Here is a 20,977-nt window from a genome sequence, read left to right on the forward strand (position 1 = left end):
CTTTTCCCCATACTCTAAGCCAGAAGTTCATAGGAAAAAGGAAGCAGGCTTGGGCCTCACTTTAACCAAGATGCTATAAAAACTATGCCTATTCTGTACCATTAGAGGATAGAGCAAATGTACACACTCCTGGGGCTACAGGGATTGATAACATAGTCATGGCCCCAATGGATGACTCCCCAACTCATAGCTCCCCTTTCTTTGGGATGTGTCCTAATACTTGGGAGTGAGTCCCCAGCACAGTTGTTACCCTTTGGCCTGCCTCACTGGCAGCCAGGCTCAAGCAGTTTGCAAATCCTGCAGCGGAGGTTCCTAGGGTTGTCCTGGTCTCTGTGCTTTCTGACACTTAGTTGCTAATTTTCATGGGTTCTGTCATTTCTCCCACTATCTTTCCAATCTCTTGATCCTCAGCCTTTTCGGTCACTGATTTAAAATGCCGGAGTCATTGTAGAACATTTGGAATGCGTCTTGTTTTCAGAGGTCTGGGGTAATGAGCGCACAGTGATGACAATATTCCACACCCTTGTCCAAATCAACATAATTCCTCTCTTGAGTCACTAGAGCCAACCCTCTAGAAGATCCCACTGCTTCTACTCTTGCTTTACTCTATTTATTCTCTGGAAAGTACACACTGACATTTTAACCAGCTGAGTCACTCCTCTGACTAGAACTCTTCGATGGCTTTCCAGTGTTCTAAGAATAAAAGCTAAAATTTGCAGTTTGGTCCTTCCTGCAGTTCCTTGCCCAAACTCCTCCTGTGTCAGCACCAACACATATGACAGTCCCCATCTGGAATCCTTTTCTCCCTATCCTGCCTCATCAGGGGACTTGTCTCCAATTTAAATTATGATATTTTTTAATGTAGTAGCATCTACTCGTTTCCTTCACAGCTCTTATTGGAGCTTGTAATTACAATATTCATTTTAGTGCCTCCATTTTTCTCCCAGCAATAGCCATAGAGCCTAGTACAGAAACTGGCAGACAGCAGGTACCCAAATATTTGACAGATGATTAAATAGGAAGAGATTGGCATGGCTAGAGATGGTTGAGATGTAAGATAAGAACCTGAATTTGTGTGCTAATGATAGAAAAGGACAAGGTAGATTTAGTTTCAAGAGAAAAATCAGCAGAACTTGATGACAGGTGGTAGGAAGGAGATAATGCTTTGTTAGCTAAACATGCTAGCTAACTTGGAGAGGAAGGAGTGGAAGAAAACCAAATTTTCAAGCTGGGGTGACTATTGGTTAGATTAGGGGGAATACGATATTTATGTTGGGTTTGGACATATTAGTGGGAGATGACCAAGAGACATCAAAGCAGAATTGTTCAGAAAGTTGCAAAGGGGGAAGCTGGAGCTCCAGTGGGCCAAGAGCATAAGAAAGAAACTCAGAGCAAGTTGTTCACAGAAGTGAGAATCAAAGAAAGATTTACCTCACTTATTGTTAATTTTCTTTTAATAAAATTTGTTATTTTGAAGTACCCTCTGCACCTTGAACCCACAACCCTGAGATCAAGAGTTGCATGCTCCACTGACTGAGCCAGCCAGGTGCCCCTACCTCATTTTAAAATAAGATATTCACATCAAAAGGATGGGTAGGGGGCACACCTCGTGCACTGGTAAGGACTAGCACCTGTATCTTTGATACATGAAGAAACAGAAATCCAGAGAAGCAAAGTGATCTGCTCAAGGTCACACAGCAAGTCAGTGAAAACACATTCTCACACACACTTTTCCTGACTTGGAAGGTCCAGTTTTCTTTGCATCAGAATTCAGAAACCTCCTGAATTTTCAAACATGCCTGCTTTACAGCAGACACTCAATACCATTTCCTGATAGTCAAAGCAGACAAATAAAAGGCGGGAATTTCATTTCCTTAGTTTATTGAAGATGACAACAGACTGTTAGGCTGTGTATGAATTACAGCGAGTAGAAATTCAGTTCAGAACACGAGTTGTACATGAACAGAACATCTCTATTTAGACTCTTGCTCCTTTTATGTTAATTAACTGAAGCTCTAAAGCCTTGGCAGAGAAAGTCAATAACAGCCTCATTAAAGTGGAAAATACCTGCCTTCCACTCTTCTGCTATGTCTTGAACCTTGTCTCTACCTTGTAAGCCAACTTGTAACTTTTTTCCCTTTATTTATAAAAAAGAACTTCTTCCCTCCCATTTCATTTAGAAGGAATGCTCTTCAGTGCATTCAAACTTTCCCCCACAACAGCTGGGGGTTTTTAGATACTGCTGTAAGTTGCAAAGTGCTTTCAAAACATCCCATACTCACTCTTCTCTCTCTTTCCTCTCAAATAAATAAATAAATGGGTATTTGGATAGTAATGACAGCAGAGTGTCAGGGTCCCTAAAACAGCTATGCAATCTAAGAAGATGGAATGGGGAAGGTGGAGAAAAATAAGTGAAAAACCAGGAGCCTGTAAGATCGTTGAGCTCAACTTTGGAAACTGTCAGGTTTTCCATCCTTTGGTCCTCTGCTAATACAAAACAGGCGGGACAATAATGACAGTGCCTCTCTCCTCCAGTGTAGTGACTTAAGACTAAGGAGCTAGATGTGTAATGTATACCAAAACTGGACACAGAGCTCAGCTTTTTTCTTTAACAAACCCCTGAGTTTGAATCTGAGGCCTAACCCTTAGTAAGACTTGAGTAGTATGAGGCCATTCCCAAAGCTCTTTGAAAGGCAACGGAGCTCCTAGTTAGCCCCTCAAAACCGGGCTGGGCTACAGGACTTGGCCTCAGAGCCTCCTCTATGACTTGAAGGGAGAAGAGCCTCAGGGTCTTCTGGCCTGATCCTAAGTCTGAGGAAGAGAGACCAATGCCATGGGTCACTTATTCCCTGCTATCTCTGGCCCAGGTGAAGCCTCAGCTCTGGTCATTACCCTACAGCCCCTTCCACTTCCTGTGAGACTCCCGGCTGTCTCCAGCTCAGTCACTCATCAGCTTCCGCCGACTGTGTGCTGCTTTCTATTCAGCTTCTTGGGGCAGCATCCAAACCAAGTTTTTTCTATCAGCAGCCAATTATGGAAAGACAGGTATACAAGAAGTCAGGCCCAGGGAAAAAGTGCTGTGGGCTCTTGTTCACAGAGCTACCAGCCCTCAGAACAGCAGCCCTGACCGGCATTCTAGGTGGGGGTCGGGGCTACGGCAACAACGTAAAGAACACCACAAACATATTCATGGTCCCATCAAAATGCACATTTTAAGAAAAGGTATGTTAAAGATTTGTTAAAATTAGTAATATGAAAAGAATGAGTGAACATATGGATATCACCAGACTACAGAATTCAGTGCATAATAGGAACATTCACACTCACACCCACAAATGGCCAAGTTTTCTCACCCCACTAATGGCAGAAATCTCCCTGCCCCCACCTTGATTTTAACAAAAGAAACTAAGGCAAGAGTTCAGCCACCAAGGAGGGTCCCAGCTCTGATGCAGGAAGGGGATGAGAATAGAGTGGGGCCATACCTTCACTCAGAACCAAAATGACCGTCTAACAGAGAACACAGTGGCAAGAGACCCACAAATAAGACAGTGGATGGAGTTTCTGTTTGCAGCTTAGGATGGCATCGGGGACTTGCCTGAGCTTGAAAGATCATATCTGCACCAGAGCTAGGTTGACTAAAAGAGACCTTATCACGTAAGAGGAGGCCAACAGCTCCTCTGACTGAATAAATGCTCTTGAAGCAACAGAGCTGCAGCCTCGCTTCTGCCTGGTGGAAGGTCATGAAGGGGCCTGGCTTAAGTAACAGTTCTGCTTCTTTGCTTCAACCCCACCAGGGTAAAGAAAGTCAGTCTGTGACATCTTCGATGCCTAGACGATCTCAAACAAGGAGGTCAAGGTGGCCTCAGGGTCATTGAGGATTCCAGGTAAGAATGCTATTTTCACGGCCTCACAAAGACCTACATAAGTTGGACAGGATGCCCATGATGCAGTCCCATTCTCTGCAGCTTCTCCTCAGGGCCCAGTCTGACTCCATTCCAGGACAGAGAGAGAAAACTCCATCCTCCTATTTCAGCAGCAAAGGAGAAGTCAGTTGGTTGCAAAAGGCCTGACTTAGAAGCTCCAGAACTAAAACAAAATAAAACCAGAAATGATACTTGAAATGCAGCTGAAACCAGATCTGGTCCAAGTAGAGAAGGCCACGGATGTCAGAAGAATCAGGTCTCACCGTCCATTCCTGACAGAGGCACTAGAAGCTTCACATAAGGACTCGTGTCAGTTCTGATGGAAATACCCGGTACCTACAAATTATCACAACAGATTGGACCCCACCAACCTAACAAAGGTTGACTTACATGGACGTTAGACAAGTCATTAAAAAAAAATAATGATAATGATAAGAATTAAAGGAAAAAAAAAACCCAAGTCGGGAAAGTCCTTGAAAGGGTGGCTCAGTTCTGCATAACATGTGACCCTGGCCCCTGGAAAGAGGGTTTAATGCGCCTTCTTCAGGTGGCCTCCAGGACGGTGGCCTCTAGGGCCAAGGCTTCCGTGGGTTCCTCCTCGTAGTCTGACATGTAAGACTCCAGGCTCTGTTTGGCCAGCAGTTCCCGCCGGGCCTGCAGCCGCTCACACCGGGGACAGCTTCCAGACTTGAAACAAGCTTTATGGTAACATGCTTTACACTCTATTTGGGTTGGGAAGAGAACAGAGAACAACTTGTATTATCTCAGGCTGGAAGTAAGTCACTGTCACAGCCCCTTCTCACCACCAAGGCTTGGTATGCCCGGGCTGAAAACAGGGAGTTGTGGAGTCAAATTCAACTCCTGTTAACAGGAAAGGCTGAGGGAAATCAATTAGCCTTGGGTTCAGTCTTGTTTGCCCACTCAACAGCGGGCACTGGCCCTTACCTTCACAGGTCCGGCACTTATGGAGCTCAAAAGGAAAGATGATGTCATCCTCATTCTGACAGAACTCACAGATGAAGCCCTTGGCTTGGCAGAGCTGGGGAGGAGAGGGACAGGCAGCAAAATGAGAGGCCTCATACCAGGGATGGGGACCGGGGGATGAACACAAATGAGGGAAAGAGCAAAATATAAATAAGACTTGAATGGGTTCTCAGGGGTTCTCGTGCCTTCTGGGAAGAGAGCCAGCTGGACTCGGGAGCCTGAGAGCCAAACTGGGGCCAGGACTGGGCAGTGTGAGACAGAGCTTTAAAGTGGCTACAAGAGAGCTTGAGAAACTCCAGCCACAAGAGTGGTTTGCGACGTGGGGACGAAAAGGAAGGAATGGTGCTACAAAGGGCTTGCTGAAGTCAAAATTCCAGAGTGGGTGATGATTCTATTTTGAAATAGGAACCACAGCCAATTAAGATAAAATGTGAAGACAAGGGCATTTCTCCAAAATAACACCCAGCCTTGAGTCAGGTTAGAGCGAAGTCTCATTCCCCCTGCTACACAGGATCTCTACATATGCCCTGTTTTAGGCTCTAATTCCGGGACTGTCACAGGAACATACACCAGGCATATTCTAAGATGTGAAATTCTAAAAATGGAACTTCTGAATTTCTGGCACATTGGGTATATCAAGGACAATAATAACCTGCATCTATAGAACGAAGAGTACAAAATGCTTTCACGTAATTATGTCATCGGTTCTCAAAAATCCTGAGAGGAAAGGACAAGGGGTATTATTATCTTTGCTTTAAAGACAAGAAAATTGAGGCTCACTGCAGAGAGGGCAACATATTTCCTTTGGTCACACCGATTGAAAATGATAAAGCAGAGACCCGGTCCAGATTCTAGCTCCAGGTTCTCCTCCCACATGAGGACAATTCTATAGTGAAGGCCCCACTCAGTCCTGCCCGTTACCCAGGGGCTATGCCAGCACCACATCCTCTTCGAATTCCAGGTTCTTCAGATCTGGATGATTTAGCCTTTCCCCAGCCCAGGGAATAGCAATCCTGCCCAGTTTCTGTCATAGTGCTGACAGGCCATGTCAACTTCCTAGAAATGCATGGCAAGAACCTGAGTCCATCCTACTCTCCATATCCCTAAGGAAGAGCCCAGTTCCGTGCTAAAGGGAGACCATCTCACCATGCATCGCTCTACGTGGGCAGCCCCTGCCTTGGCGAGCTCAGCAAGCCGGGGCCCCAGTTCCCCCTTCCTGGTTGCAGTCAAGTCATTCAGTGAGTACAGGTGAAGATCCTCGGTCAGGTGGCCTGGAACTGTGTCAAAGGAATCCAGAAGCCTACAGGAAGTGAGGGGAAGTAAGCAGGCACAGAAAATGAACATTTTGTGCAGCCCATCAAAACAGAGAAGCAGGACAGGGAAGAGAAGGGTCCCAGGCAGAGGCAACGAGGGTGGGCAACACTCAGCCAGCCTAGGTGTTCCAGACCACCCCAGACCCTCCACACTACTAGGTTTCTGGCTAGGAGAAGGGCCTTTTATGCCCTTCTACAAGTAATTCATGCCAGCTTGCAAAGCGTGGTAGGTCTGCCCTGGATAGAAGAACCAGAGACTTCCCCTTCCAGAGAGAAGAACAGAGACACAGTTCCTCCTATAGGCTTCTTGTTTACCATTTCTGGAGTTGTCTGCAAATCTCTCTATTCTCCCTCTTCACATAATAAGGGACAACTGCTGGGGCATGTCTCTTTCAGAGACATTAACCCAGCAAGAGGCCTCTGGCCTCCACACAAGACTTACTCTTTGGCCAGTCGGCATGTCTTGAACATGTTCTTCATATGATACAGCTGAATCCGCAGCAGCTGAAGAGGAAGATGTGGTGGTGGTTGGGTGGGGGGTAAGACCAGGTATGGAGACGAGAGAAAAAACCATTAGAATGACCAGGACCCTTGAACCATGGGGACCCAGAGGCTTTGCATGCAGCAGCCAGAGCCCAAAGTTTCTCTATATCCGTAACTCAACAACTTGCTTTAAAATGACCTCCCGTCAGAGAGGCACCCCCCTCTGCTTGGCTGGGCTCCCAAATCACATGCACAACTGAGAGCCACTGAGATATCCGGAATTTGAATTTCCCACCTGCTACCCTCTTCTCCCTTGAGTATACGTTCAGTGCAGGGGGAACTTTTTATGTCACTGAGTGCCATCTATGGCTTCAGAGTGGAGGTGGGGAAGGGCGGGGACTGAGAACGTATGCAGAGAAAGCATGAGTGAGGAGATGGTTCCAGCTCTGACATGATGACAGAGAGGGGTGTGGTGACCCGGGCAAAGCCTGTATGAACAGAGGGAGGGGATGAGGGATGAGGAGGGTAATCTAGGATGTTGCCTTTCAAGGCTCTCACCCGGACTTGATTGAGCAGCTTGACCTTCCTATAGAGGGCACTGTTGATGTCCTGCACATTGAAAAGAGGATCGTTCCAGATCTTAATGAGAAGGTCCTTGGAGAAGTTGCTGACATAGTACTTGCTGAAGTCCCACTTGCGCAGAACCCGGCTGGGGATGACCATCTGGGCATTTTCATGGCAGCACTGACAGAAGTACTTGCCCAAGTACTCACAGTACCGCAGCCGCTTGATATAATCTGGAAAAACCAGAAAATCAAAGGTCAGATGTGGCTTTCCCATCTACAAGCCGGTGAGGCAGCACCCCTGCCCCTTTTCAAAGCGCAGGAAGGGATGACCACCCAGCTCCATCCACCTCAGTATGCGCTCCCAAAGCTAGCAGAAACCCACGGAGTGGGGCCTGTGGTTTTTGTGTCGCCCCGAAGGCCGCTGAGGACGCAAACCTTGCCAGAGATGGTAAGATCCAACTTCCAAGCACCTGGCCTGAAGTACCCGGTCTTCTTCAGTGCACAATGTTGGTAATGTGCCCCCAGAAATAACTTCTCTCTGATTGCCAGTGATCTTGCCTAGACCTACCTTCCAGGTCCAGGCCCCTTCTTTCCCTTTCCTAGTTCTGCTCTGCTGCCTCCTCTCACTATCTCCCTGACCAGCCCCTCTGCTGAGTGTGTGAGGTGGTACAGCCGCTGGAAGTGGTATAGGGGTGCTATGGGGGTGGGAGAAGATGCTCACCAGGGTCGGTCCGAATGCCACACCCTGCGCAGCGGTAATTCTGCTTGGCCACCGCGATCTTCCTCCTGAGGAGAGGGGGAGGGGACAGCTTTGGCAGATACCAGCTACACAAGGCCTCTGGCATGTCAAGGATAAGGAGGCAAAGACAGGGCTCCTGTTAAGTAAGTATGGGGAGAGGGGGAACTCACATATTGTGTTTTAGAGTTGGACCCAACATACCCACTGGGAGAACCAATTCAAACTAAGGATTACTAGGTGAGGATTTAGGTCTAGGCAGGGACAGCCCCCAATAATGAACCACACTTCCTGTACAAATGTAAGAGATGAGAATAGGACACAGGGAAAGAACAAGAGGAAAGAAAAGCATCCATCTTAAGAGAAGAAAACCAAGAAAATCTCACAAAACTACTGGGAGGAAGGCAACAGTTGGGAAGGCCAGTGATACCAGACCTCATCTCCGGTTAGCTCTGGGAAGCAACAGGAGGAACAGGAGTAAGACTTGTGACAAGACGGACAATCCCCTCCCTCTGCTACTGAGTAAATAGAATTGTGCAGGAGTTATGGGCGGAGGCAGAGACAAAAAGGTGAGGAGACTGCCCCGATAACCCAGAGGATGTATCCGTTTCCCAAAGGACACAGACACTGGCTACTCACGTCGGGGCTGGATGAACATTAAAAATGATCTGAGGCCGGGGTGGGGCCCACTCCAAGTTGCCACGAACACGAATCCGCAGCTTGTAGATGTCAGCATGCTGCCCGTCATCTGGTGAGATGGGCAGTGAGTCAGGGATGGGCAGGAGCTGCAGGAGAAAAGCACAGGGTGATCGAACACAGATAGTCTGGGGGAACACTGACTTGACCCGTTGGCCATCACAGAAACACAGTTAATGACAGACATTTCAAGAACACTTCAGATAAAGGTGTTAGAGGAACCTTGGCCCTCAAAACAAATCATGAAGGCACCAGGCTACTAGAAGGGTGGGCCTTGTATTCCATGAAGCAAAAGGAACAGAAACGGCATTCCAGTGCGGTGGTAACCATTGCTGATGCTGTCCCTGAACCTACCCCAGGGCCCTTGCTATGCTATATGCAACTTGTAGAGCAAAGAAGAATATGAACAATTCACTTTTTCAGTGTCTCAAAGGTGGTCACAGCACAGAACTTCCACCTCTGGGTCTGGTAAGCAGTCATATGGAATAAGGAGAATGAAGGAGCCATTATCTCTTATTTTGAATATTGCTAGGGAAAACCCAGGCAAGCATCTATTCATTCATTCATTCATTCATTCACTCAACACACTTGTAACAAATGGCTTCTATGAGTAAGGAAAGAAATACATAGACTCACTCTAGAAGAGGGGTATGTGACAAAAGAGAAGAGCATCAGAAAGGCTCACACCCTCCTGGGGCTGGACAGTGGGAGAAAGAAACAGCTGAAGAAGAGTGCCTGGGTGGTACAGTCAGTTAAGCATCTGCCTTCGGCTCAAGTCATGATTCCAGCTCCTGGGATCGAGTCTCACATCGGGCTCCCTGCTCATCAGAGAGTCTGCGTCTCCCTCTCCCTCTGACACTCCCCGTATTCATACTTGCACACACTCTCTCTTTCTGTCAAATAAATAAAATCCTTTGAAAAAAAAAGAAGAAAAGAAAAAAAGCTGATGCAGTCTACCTTCTGAGGGGCATCGTGCTCTGGAACTAGCCATTCCAGCTCTGAGGCAGCTGGGAGCTGCATGCCTTCGAACTGCTTCAAGAGTCCCATGGCCACTGCCTCCGCAGACGTGGAGTGAAGAAAGCAGTGAGAGCTGGAAAGGAGATTCAAGGAAGGCTGAGTGTAGAGAAAAGACAGGAAGATGGGAGCCTTCCCTCCAGGATCTGATATTATGCCTTGTGACTTCCAGGCTGAAAACACTCCCAGTACCCCCAGTCGGCTTGACTTCTTTTCTCATCATCTTCAGACACACATAGAGAGGAAAATATATTGATCTTATGGTCTGAAGACTTTGGCTCAAATCCCACTTAACAGCATTATACAGCACTGTTAGTTAAGGATTCTATATCACTTCCCTTCTCAAAGTTTCAGTTTCTTTAACTGCAAAATGGGGGTTATAAGACCTGTTTACAAAATCAATGGAGTAAAACTGCCTTGCGAACAATAAAGGACGATTTGTTGCTCCCAAATGGCCCATTATTTCCCCTAGTTGGATCTACGATGTGAAATCGGTTCAATTAGATTTCATAATCAGAAATCATGATCACTGTTCTCTCTTTGGGGACCTGATCTTCTGGGGGCCTCTGGTATCATCAGAGTCAGCAGAGAAGAAACAATCCATACTGCAAACTTTTCCTCCACCAGAGACCACCCCGTTTAAACAAATGATCCCAGGGGGCTTGCCACCATCAGGTAGGCCCATCACTTTAACTTTTACCTTGTCTCTTTGTGAATGTGGCTACTTCATCTATGGCCTTTCCCATCCATACACCAAGAACTGGGTTTGTTTCTCCATATACCTAAGGTTTTATTGGGGGCAGGGAGAGTACTTACAAGGATTGAGAAGAAGTGAAGGATTTGCTGTTTGAGGCTGTGCTCCTTCTGATGTCAGCATCTAAATGGGAACCAGAGATAAGGGGAGCAGGAAATGGGAAGGGAGGAGGTAAGGGATAGTAATGGAAACCATTCCAAGCTTTTGCCAGCTCAGCGCTCAGGGTAGGGACTACAAGCTACATTCTACACAGGATAAGGAGCAGAGACCAAGTGAAGCTCTACACATAATTTATAGTTTGGCTCTGTTCAAGTCACAACAAGGCTGAATTAGTGACGTTATGCACAGCATGGAGACAGTCAAAATGGCTACAAATCAAGGTGGGAACACAAACTCAGATTGGTGCAAAACAGTGAATGAGAAAAGGAAGCAACCTAAGGCACACAGGGACACACCCTCTATCAAGCAGAAACACAAAGAAATTATTCCAATCTCTCCCTCATTCTCTAAATCTCAAGCCCTCTTAAATGATAAAATCTCAAGATAAGAACTCTGTCTAGCTCTTTTTTATATCAAAATCAGACTTAATGCAGAAGTTGGATCACGGAGGTAACTCATTTGATGTTAGGTGGAACTGGAGCCTTGCTCCTAACGTCTGACTACTATTGCTACTGCTTCCAAATGTGCGAAGTCTTCTGTATCCTTATAAAAGCTTCATGGAAGGATTTCCTTTCTGTCTGGTGGAACGGGAATAGAACTTCTCTTGCAGCTCCTTGGATGCCTGGTAATCAACAAATGTTCATGGAGATACTCAACACGATCTTTTCTATAGAACTCTAAGGCATAATGGCAGGAATCTATGGCAGACTTTCCAAAGCCCATTTCCGCTAAAGGATTTTGAAGAGGATTCCTAATAACGATATGCCTGAACCTCCAAGGACCTTGTCTTCCCAAATATGTTTGATGGGGAAAATGTGAAAGAGAACACTCATGTTCAAGAAAGGCAGATAGAGTGTATTCAAGTCATGAAAACAAGACTGTTGTGGTAAGTCTCATTCCTCGTTTGCTTTGATGCCCGCTGGAAAGACATTCCTTTCCTAATTAAAGCTGCACAATGATCAATTTGCTGCATTTGAGCCCCTCAGTAGAGCTTTAGTTGTCACTTGGCAATTGGCCATAAGTAGCTCAACTGTTCTTCATGCTTCCTCTGTATATATATTTTTATATGTGCCACTAGATCATAAAATCTCCTTGTGAGGAAATGAGAGCATGTCTAATTCTTCTGCTTGACCCAAAATATTTAGTACAGGGCTCTGTATATAAGCCCTGTATACTCAAAGAATATTCCTAACAAATCAATGTTTTCAAAGCTACATACACAAGAGAGCAGAATTGATGTCTGTCAATGAATTTTCATATGCTCTCTAAGCACAGAAAAGATTTAAGAAAGCAACAAAACTTTTGACTAGTAAATAACAAATTCTATTTTATTTAACAAAGTTCACCTATATCACACTTTCTATCTGACTTTATACTACCAAAATCCAGATCTCAATACATTGCTAGTTGCCTATTCCATTCTAAATAGTACTAGTGAAGGAAAAAACAATTCTAGGCAACAGCAGACCTTCACAGACCATTTGGTTTGCAGCATTTATATGAATAATACTTATACTGCTTTGAATTTGTATATAAGTCTTGTCTTGCTCTTATAAGCCTGACTGTTCTGTACATAATAGGTTTTCAGAAAATATTTCCTAAATCAATGATTAACTGGCTAAAAGAAAAAAAGCAAATACCAGCCTGCTAAGGGAGTGACAGAAAGAAAAATGAGAGAAAATCTTGGATATCCTTGAATAAAGAGCTAACCAATATTGCTACTGTAGGCCCAGGCTATTAAAGAAAATTCTGCACATCAGAGAGAAGTGGTGATAATTCATGGTTGCTAAGGAAACCATTGTCTTCGAAAAACTATTTAGTAGTTCTTCAACCTCACAGAGAAGAAGTTATTTTTTTCTTTGAGAGGAAAAAAAAAAAATCATTCTCTGCTCTTTGGAATACATAGTCCAGTCCTACTTTACCACATTTCCTCTTTTTTACCAGAGGTATGATGGCTTCCTACCTAATCATGAATACTTCCAAGAGCGTGGAGGACCACACAGGTTTGGCTGTGACACTCACCCTGGGAGCAGAGAGGGAGAAGTAGCCCCTGACATTGAAAGAGACATCCCACCTGACACTGGCCAAGTACCGTGAAGGCCCTGTGGGTCCTGGGCCTCTGCTGCATTCTGCCGACTCTCTGGCCAGTTCAAGCATGTAATTACGTTAATGTGGTTGTACACTAGTCGAAGATCTGGATGAAAATTAAGGATTTTTCCAGGGTCCAAGACAGAAAATTAAGAAGTAAAGAGCAGAGGAGGCCATTCAATTGGACAGATATTAACCTAATTATGAAACTTTGAATTGATTCTTTGGCAAGGATCTGTTCCTAAGAGAACTGATTTCAAATGCTCCTGATGCTTTAGATAAGGTTATTACTACTGACTGAAAAAAATTCAAAATGACATGCTATAAGAAATTTTGCATGCCCAGACACTGGTATTGGGATGATCAGGAAAGAACTGCTTAAAATCTCGGCAAAATCTGCAAATTTTTAAACAAAGTGAGGCACAGGAAGAGATTCGACTTCAGAATTTACTGGCCAGTCTGACATTGGTTTCCTTCCTGCTTTCCTTCCAGCAGATAAGGTGATACTCAACGCACTTGAAGGTCTAACTCCACTGAATTTTCTGTAACTGCTGACTAGACAGGAAACATTTTAAAATAGAGAATCACAATTACTCTGCTTTTTAAAAAAGAAAAAAAATATTCCGAAGGGCAGTGTGGGGAGAAGCAATTGATTACCTGAATTGGACATAATTGAAAAACTTGTCAGAAAACATGGTTTATGAACTTCTTTCTGTCTTTTTTTTTTTAAAAGATTTTATTTATTTATTTGTCATAGAGAGAGAAGCGAGAGTGAGCACAGGCAGACAGAGCGGCAGGCAGAGGCAGAGGGAGAAGCAGGCTCGCTGCCAAGCAAGGAGCCCGATGTGGGACTTGAACCCAGGACGCTGGGATCATGACCTGAGCCGAAGGCAGCTGCTTAACCAACTGAGCCACCCAGGCGTCCCTTTCTGTCTTTATATATTATGCCAGTTATCAACTTATTGCCTTTCAGCTCCAAACCTGCCCTCCTTTTTGTCTGCTCCATGATGATGGAACCGGACTCATACAGTGGCCCTCCACCAGACGGCACCATGTTAAGCTTTGTCAGGAGCCGGCACTGTGGGGACATTGAGGAGGAAGGGGTTTCTCTTGCCGAGTCTGCTGTGCTCCTCTAGGCAGACTCCTGCATGTAGGACACATGACTTTCCCCTGGGGAAGCACACCTTCATGAAGGTGGCGTTCTAGCAGAGTGCCACCGGCGGAACTTCTCATAAACAGCTTACCCCGGCACCTCCTGGGAAACCTTCAGGCAAGTGCCACAGGATTGGCACCTCCCATGCACAACCTTCCCCAGCGTCTCTCAGCTCAGTTCTGAGTATCTTGGCACCTCCCTAGTGGCTGCCTCTGCCAGCTCCCCACAGAAGGGTTTCCTGGTGCTGTTGGCCTGGTACAGCATCCCCAGGCCCTCTCTTAGGGCAGCTCTGCAGCCTTAGAGAACGTATCCACCTCTAGGGAGCCAGGAGGTCTGGATCTCAGCCTTGGGGATATGGGTACCTTCTACACGTGTTCCTTCCTGGGTGCTCTCCCTCGGGCCCAAGGATACTGACTGCTACCTGTATCTGCTATTCCTGTATTCTTTAGAGTTCTTTTCATGCCTTATGAGCCAGTCTCCTATTACTTCAGTCCCCCATGACAGTTAATAATTCTTATTTTAAATCTTCCCTATTCAAATTACTCTGTGGTTTCTGTTTCCTGATTGGACCATGACCAGATACGTGCATGTGGAAGACTGAAATTCTAGAAGAACCAACAAAGGAAGATAAAGAACAATGGATAAAGCTGTGATATAAGGGGAAAGTGGGGTGGAGAACAAAACCCCAAACCTCAAGAGGCTGAAAAGACTGTCTGGGATTGGGAGCTTATGAATGACCTCATACCAGTGTGGCAGATACCATCAGAAGGAACTGATGAAATAAAAGCAGCCAGATGCAAAAGATCACATGTTGTAGGATCCATTTATAGGAAATGTCCAGAAAAGGCAAATCTATAGATACTAAAAGCAGATTAACAATGGACTGGGGCTTGGGGTGGGAACAGAAATTAACTGTAAATGGACACAAGTAATCTTATTGGGATGATATAAATATTCTAAAACTGGATTATGGTGATGGATGCACAACTTGGTAAATTTACTAAAAATTACTGAAAGGAGTAGGTTGATGAATATATAGCTTTCTATGAATAAGCTTTCTGTGATCACAAGGTTTATATCTACTTTATTGCTGGGAGGAAGTAATTTCCAAATCTATTTCCTTCAGAAACACTTCTGTTCCATATGCTCTACTCAATGAATCAGGATCTAAGAAATTACCGTCCATAATGATGCTTAAGCATTTAAATTTTTCCAAGGGTGTTATAGATTTTAATGACCTTCCTCTGAAAGTATCCTGAGAAGTTCTTCAATAGCATAAATCACTTTGGATGATCAAAAAGATACACATCTATAAACCGGATATAATCAGAAGACTGCTAACGAGAAGTATAATGACACTTTTTAGAAATAATTTTGTACTGTTAATAAACCAGAAACAGATGAAAAGGAAGAGAAAGCATAAAGAAGTCTAGAGTAAAGAAAGATGAAATATAAATGATATTTTCATAAATAAGAATCCATATGTAGAAAGAAGATAAAACAAGCTACTACTTTCGAGAGAACTTGTTCTGATTGCTTTCCTTCTAACTCCCATAATGTGCTAGGATTGCGGGTACAAGAAAAAGTAGTTTTTTAGTTGAAAAATGTTTCATATATGTAAAATGTATGAATGTATAAAAATGTATGAAAAACTTTAAAGCTCCCAAAATGGGGGAAGAAAAGATGCCAGGAAGACCAAATAAAAGTCTGCCTTATGGTTAAAGCAGAAGGAACACGCTCTGACAAATGGCAGGCAGTCAATCAATGTACCTACAAATGGACTGTGGTTGTAAACACATAAGAAACCAGTTAAACAAGTGATAGGATAATTACTTCTCAAACAAACAAGGGAAGATGATGTTGGAATAAATTACAGCTGTTTGGGGATAGAGAAAAATGGGCCTAAATACCCTTATTTCTTCAAATCTTTACCTAATCTTACATAAGTATTTCAAATTCTAGTGGCTGACACCATCAACAGTTAAAATGAACTGTTTAGGGGCGCCTGGGTGGTTCTGCGTTAAAAGCCTCTGCCTTTGGCTCAGGTCATGATCCCAGGCTCCTATGATTGAGCCCTCATTGGCATCGGCTTTGGGCTCTCTACTCAGCAGGGAGCCTGCTTCCCCCTCTCTCTATTCCTGCCTCTCTGCCTACTTGTAATCTCTGTCAAATAAATAAATAAAGTATTTTTTTTAAATGAACTGTTTAATAAAAAGTCCTGAGTTTTGCTGGTGTGTGTTTAAAAGCACTTTGAGTTGAAAATTGCTCCTTCCATTTAACCCCACCTCAGAAAGCCTATCCATTTGAATCATAAATCAATTACTAAGGCCAAACATAAAGCAACAGTAAATCCTAATTGTACACAAAATACCAAGAAGAGATAGCTTTCTGCAAACTGACTCTGCAAATTAAAAACTCTAAAGACACATTCCGCTTCCATACCATTCTATCTGACTTTTGCTGTCTGAACACGTAGCTGTGGCTTAGCTAGTGGTTTGAACTAAAACCTCTTCACCTGACCATTGCTTTCTAAACTGTCTACTACCTCCATTGGTCGTAATGACCACTCAGACTATAAATATCGCTGTAGGGAAGGATCAACAAGGACGATCTCAGGAAGGAGGATTACTGGGGGTCATATGAAGAAGAAAATGAGCATTTGAAATATTCTTTGCTGGCTCAAGTCTGGTTTTCCCCGACTACTTCTCTAACCCTTATAGACAGGTGTCACAAGATAGAGGATGTACATAAGCTGATGCGAACATTCACACACATGCATGTATGAGCACACCCACACTTCCAGCACAGGCTACCTGAAAACATCGAGGCCATTGACACTGAGAGTCCGTTCTTTGACATGTGAGTCAGGTTAGATCCTTCGCTACCATCTGTGATAATGATTATAAAAGGGGCCCTTTAGTATTCAGACAGGAGGTAAATTGATGAGAATGACAGTTCTGTACCATATGTTCCTAGAATCAGGACTTGACATTGCTCCAAAAGATGAACTGCTTATAGGATCACATCCACAGGTGGGCACTCAGTATATCCTGGCACACAGTCATTGCAGCTTCCCCAAATCAGCCTGGCCTTAAAGACCTCGAAGGTAGTGGTTCTCAACCAGGGGAGATTTTGCACCCTTGCAAATATTTGGGTGCAAGCCGGGGAGGAAGCTAAACATTCTATGATGCATTGGACAGTCTGTTACAACAAAAAATTATCTGGCCTAGAGGTTGAGAGACCCTCCCCTAAAGTCTTTTCCTTTAAGGATTTCCATCCTGAGCTGACCAGAGTTAGCTGCCTAAACAACTCCTGTGGGGCCACAAGTGTGACAACAGCTTCCCATAGGAATGCATCCCATGCCTCCACCACAGGCTGTTTCGAATGGGGTTCCTTCCAGACTGAACAGCTTCCCAGGGCTCCCTGCTTTGCCAAGGAACACTTAGTAGTCAAGTGGGCTGCTCCACACATAATGAAGCAGTGTTTTGAATTTACCTTAATATTACCCTCGTGAGAATCTGCTGATCCGAGAGATAGGGCAGAACCCTTTTTTTCTAATTTGGAGATCAAGTCAATCACAGATTGTGGTATAAGAAACAATATAGAGTTGGTCTCTGCTTAGTTTCCGGCATAGAGCTCCTAAAATCTTGGCAATTTCCAGAGTGATACGAATGTCTTTTGTTATTCATAATGAGTCCCTTTCTGTTATATCTGAATTTATGCTAATGAGGTAAGCTTGGGGAGCATCCAGATAACTTCAGGATGGGGCTGGCTGCCAGAAGAAAAACCAACCACCAGGTTAGAGGATTAGAATTTTTAGTCCCTCCCCCATTACCCCCAAAAGGGAGAGGGACTGCAGATTGAGTTCGATCATCAATAACCAATGATTTAAGCACTCATGCCTACCTATGGAATGAAATCTTGATAAAACACTGACACTGGTGACTGTCAGTGGGAGAGCTACCTGGTTGGTGAACATACTGATGGACTGGCAGTCTGGCCCACCCTGAGTGCACGGACACAGAGGCTCCTGTGCTTGGGAAACTGGGTCCTTGCCCTAAGTACCTCTCCATCTGACTGCTCATTTGTATCCTCTACGATAAAAAGTAATCTTAACTGTAGTGTTTTTGAGTTCCGTAAGTCATTCTAGCAAATTATGGAAACTGGGGGTTGTGGAAAACCCCTGAATTTGTAGTTGGCTAGGGAAAAGAGCAGGTAACCTGGTGACCCCATTTGTGGTTGACATCTGCAATGGGAGTATTCTGTGGGATTGAGCCCTTAAACTGTGGGGTCTATAATACCTCCAGGTATTCATGTCAGAATTAAATTGCAAGATACTCGGTTGGTGTCAGAGAACTGGAGAAATATTGGAAAACCACATACAAAAAAACCCTCCAAAATGGAGTTTTAAGTGGTGATTATTGTCATGAAATCAGATATATTAAAGAGAACAAAGAAGGAAGACTACCTAGAGACCTGGAAAAATATGTCTAAAAATTGTATTTCTGAATGGGGAGGAAATCCAAGTACCACCAGGTACTTCCAATATTACTATTGGAAGACTGTGCAGGTGAAAAGTAAATTACCTCAATTCTCTAGATTGATATAAACAGATCTATAAAAAAAGATCTATTCATCATCATCTTACAATGGGAATTACAGATACAATTCACCTCTATAAGAAAATAACTCATGGAGGAAAACTTATGTCCCAGAACTGCTTTTTGGTTTATTTGTTGCACTGATGGGAACTTGAAGAAATTTATGATTTGCAGTAATGGATTAATCCACTAATCATGGGCTAACCTGATTTAATGCAACTGCCTTCCCAGATTAGACCCCTTCCCCTTCTCTGTGCATATACTTACAACAACTACTACTACTACGACAATGAGGGTCTGTGATTCTGCTAAGCAAGTAGCACTGATAGAACAGAATAAAGCTCTACTTCCTAAACTTCATTTTTCCCCCTGTTTTGCTTTCTCCCCCACAATGACTCTTTTTGTCCTTTTCTCTTAGGATTATAACAAAGCTCCTTTTAAACACTTTGAAACAATTTTGATTGTGTTTTGGAACACAAGAGAATAGGATTCTAATTTCAAGCAGGTATGGGCCAGCCCTAGGCTGTAAGCAGGAGAAATCAGAGTGAAAATCCAAGAGAAAGGTGCAACTGAGACCCATCAAGGTGGCTCCAGCAGCCAGACCACTCTGAAGCACTTCCTTTCAGTGTTCTCTGCTGCTTAAATTTTACTAAAAGGGTTTTGTTTTTGGCAAGAGAGGCTGTCTCTTACAACTACTGACAACGTTCCAAAATGGGCCATATTGAAGATTCTCTATACTTAGGGAAAGCTTCTCAGTCTATGACTTCAAACTGAAAGAAACAGGTAATGAATGTGGCTTGAAATAGCGTCACTCCTTACCTTGGATTTCAAATTCATCAACCTCGTCCGCAGAGCCAGAGTCAGAGAACTGCGTTGAATCACGTGAACTAAACTGGGAGCTGCTAGAAATGACCCGAAAGCCTGCTATGTTTAAAAAAGAAAGACAGAAAGGTAATAAGTGGGACAGAAGAAGGTTACCTATTCCAAGGGTCACAATGAAAGGCACCTGGTACGCCTTCAACAGCAAAGGAAATAGAACCTTGGCCAGGAGTGATGCTGGGGGAAATGGAAACAGCTCTTCCTGCTAGGTGTCCCCCATTTTATTCCCAAAATTTTGAAAGTTTCACAGAAACAGGAGATACTACTGTCTCAGAAGTGGCTCTGGGACCAGCAATCTTAGTTCTCATACTGGAAACCTATTTTTTGGAAGATATTTCTGAAGTAGGAAATGGATGAACTCTAGGACTCTGGGTCTGACAGGAAAAAAAATTAGAACAACATTTAAAAAAAAAATCTTTCTGACACCAGAGGAACCCTTGGCTTGGTTACATCTCAAAGACAGACAAGAAAGGAAGTGCACGAGGAACCAAGTCTTAGCCCGAAGCCCTGCAGCAGCGGAAATAAGGTGCTCGAAGCCCCACTCACTTCCATGCTCAGTCTCCTGGTACATGGGGAGCAGGTTTTTGGTGCGGATCTGCTGGCGCCTAAGGCGGATCTTCTGCTTCAGTTCCTGGATCTCTCTGTCACTGTCCTCCTCCTCTTCCTCCTCCTCTTCTAGGCACTGGCTCATCATGTTACACTTCATGAGCTCAATGGCGGCAATCAAGGACTCTGAGATGCTGAAGTGCGCATTCTCCTGGGGGAAGGAGAGCACCAAAGAAGCTGATGAGTGAGGGGCTTGATGTGTTGAACCCCTCACTGGTTGGAATGCTGGAAAGCAGAGCTTCTAACACACACATTGCTTTCATTCAAAACACTCAGGGTGAACAAACACGCCAAAAAACTGTTCTACTTCCTCTTTGCTCTCAAACCTGCTATGCCTGGCCTTCCTGTCCTACTTTCTACATAAAACTATGACAGAGAAGACATCCAGAATTTGGTATCTTTCTTTTTAGGTCTTTCCTAAAGCCATACCCCTGTAGACAAAGCATTAAGGTAAATGTAGTAGCTCAGGATAAAGTGCTTTATAAGTTCTAAAATGCTACAGAGACATTATTCATTCCATATCTGAACATATTAGAACAAAATAGAGAAGCTGATTCTGGAAACAGCTTTGACCTAAGTTCCAGGGTCAAGGAAATGACAACCACGTGGCTAAAATTCAATACTTCCCAAGGCAGCTTCTACCACAAAATTAGTAGTATTTTGGACTCAGGGAGGAGCAGATACTCCCTGCAAAGTTCTCTAGAGATTGAACTTGTTGAGCTCATCTTTACTCTGAACTCACTTTCACCCGTGGTCTTTGCTCATCTTCCTGCTGTGTATCCAAAACCTCTTTAGAACAAATGGCCCCACAGCCCCTCAAGCCAGATGCCCTAACTCACGAGCTCTTCAGTGTCCCTTAGACTCCTCACCTTTTCCAGGTCTGCACAGCTTCCAAAGTCTTGCTCAGACAGATAGCTGATGAGGGACTGTCCTTCTGATGGTCTTCGGAACATGCCCTCCCCAGAGCACAGGTACTGACCACCCTCTGTGGGAAAACAGAATGTGGACGTGAAAAGCTCTGA

General features: G+C 44.3%; 1 protein-coding gene across 9 annotated transcripts in view; it reads right to left on the reverse strand.

Moving 5' to 3' along the window:
* Nucleotides 1–1,864: 1,864 nt before the first annotated feature.
* RUBCN (rubicon autophagy regulator) overlaps nucleotides 1,865–20,977 on the reverse strand; it is a 55,852-nt gene continuing 36,739 nt past the window's right edge. For 3 of the 9 annotated variants that reach the window (XM_047734488.1, XM_047734502.1, XM_047734480.1), the window contains 13 exons: nucleotides 20,825–20,940; nucleotides 19,896–20,106; nucleotides 19,290–19,391; nucleotides 16,683–16,757; nucleotides 10,532–10,592; nucleotides 9,659–9,791; nucleotides 8,645–8,790; nucleotides 7,991–8,055; nucleotides 7,262–7,500; nucleotides 6,663–6,724; nucleotides 6,054–6,207; nucleotides 4,869–4,962; nucleotides 1,865–4,645 (listed from right to left, as the gene is read on the reverse strand). In XM_047734488.1, coding sequence (XP_047590444.1) covers nucleotides 4,467–4,645; nucleotides 4,869–4,962; nucleotides 6,054–6,207; nucleotides 6,663–6,724; nucleotides 7,262–7,500; nucleotides 7,991–8,055; nucleotides 8,645–8,790; nucleotides 9,659–9,791; nucleotides 10,532–10,592; nucleotides 16,683–16,757; nucleotides 19,290–19,391; nucleotides 19,896–20,106; nucleotides 20,825–20,940 — 1,637 coding nt within the window. In that variant the 3' untranslated portion in view covers nucleotides 1,865–4,466. Of the gene's footprint in view, nucleotides 4,646–4,868; nucleotides 4,963–6,053; nucleotides 6,208–6,662; nucleotides 6,725–7,261; nucleotides 7,501–7,990; nucleotides 8,056–8,644; nucleotides 8,791–9,658; nucleotides 9,792–10,531; nucleotides 10,593–16,682; nucleotides 16,758–19,289; nucleotides 19,395–19,883; nucleotides 20,107–20,824; nucleotides 20,941–20,977 lie in introns of all 9 variants that reach the window. The other 6 variants (XM_047734530.1, XM_047734494.1, XM_047734523.1 and 3 more) reach the window with 4 other exon arrangements.

This window comes from Lutra lutra, chromosome 1 (assembly GCF_902655055.1).
Source record: "Lutra lutra chromosome 1, mLutLut1.2, whole genome shotgun sequence".
Taxonomy (NCBI): Eukaryota; Metazoa; Chordata; class Mammalia; order Carnivora; family Mustelidae; genus Lutra; species Lutra lutra.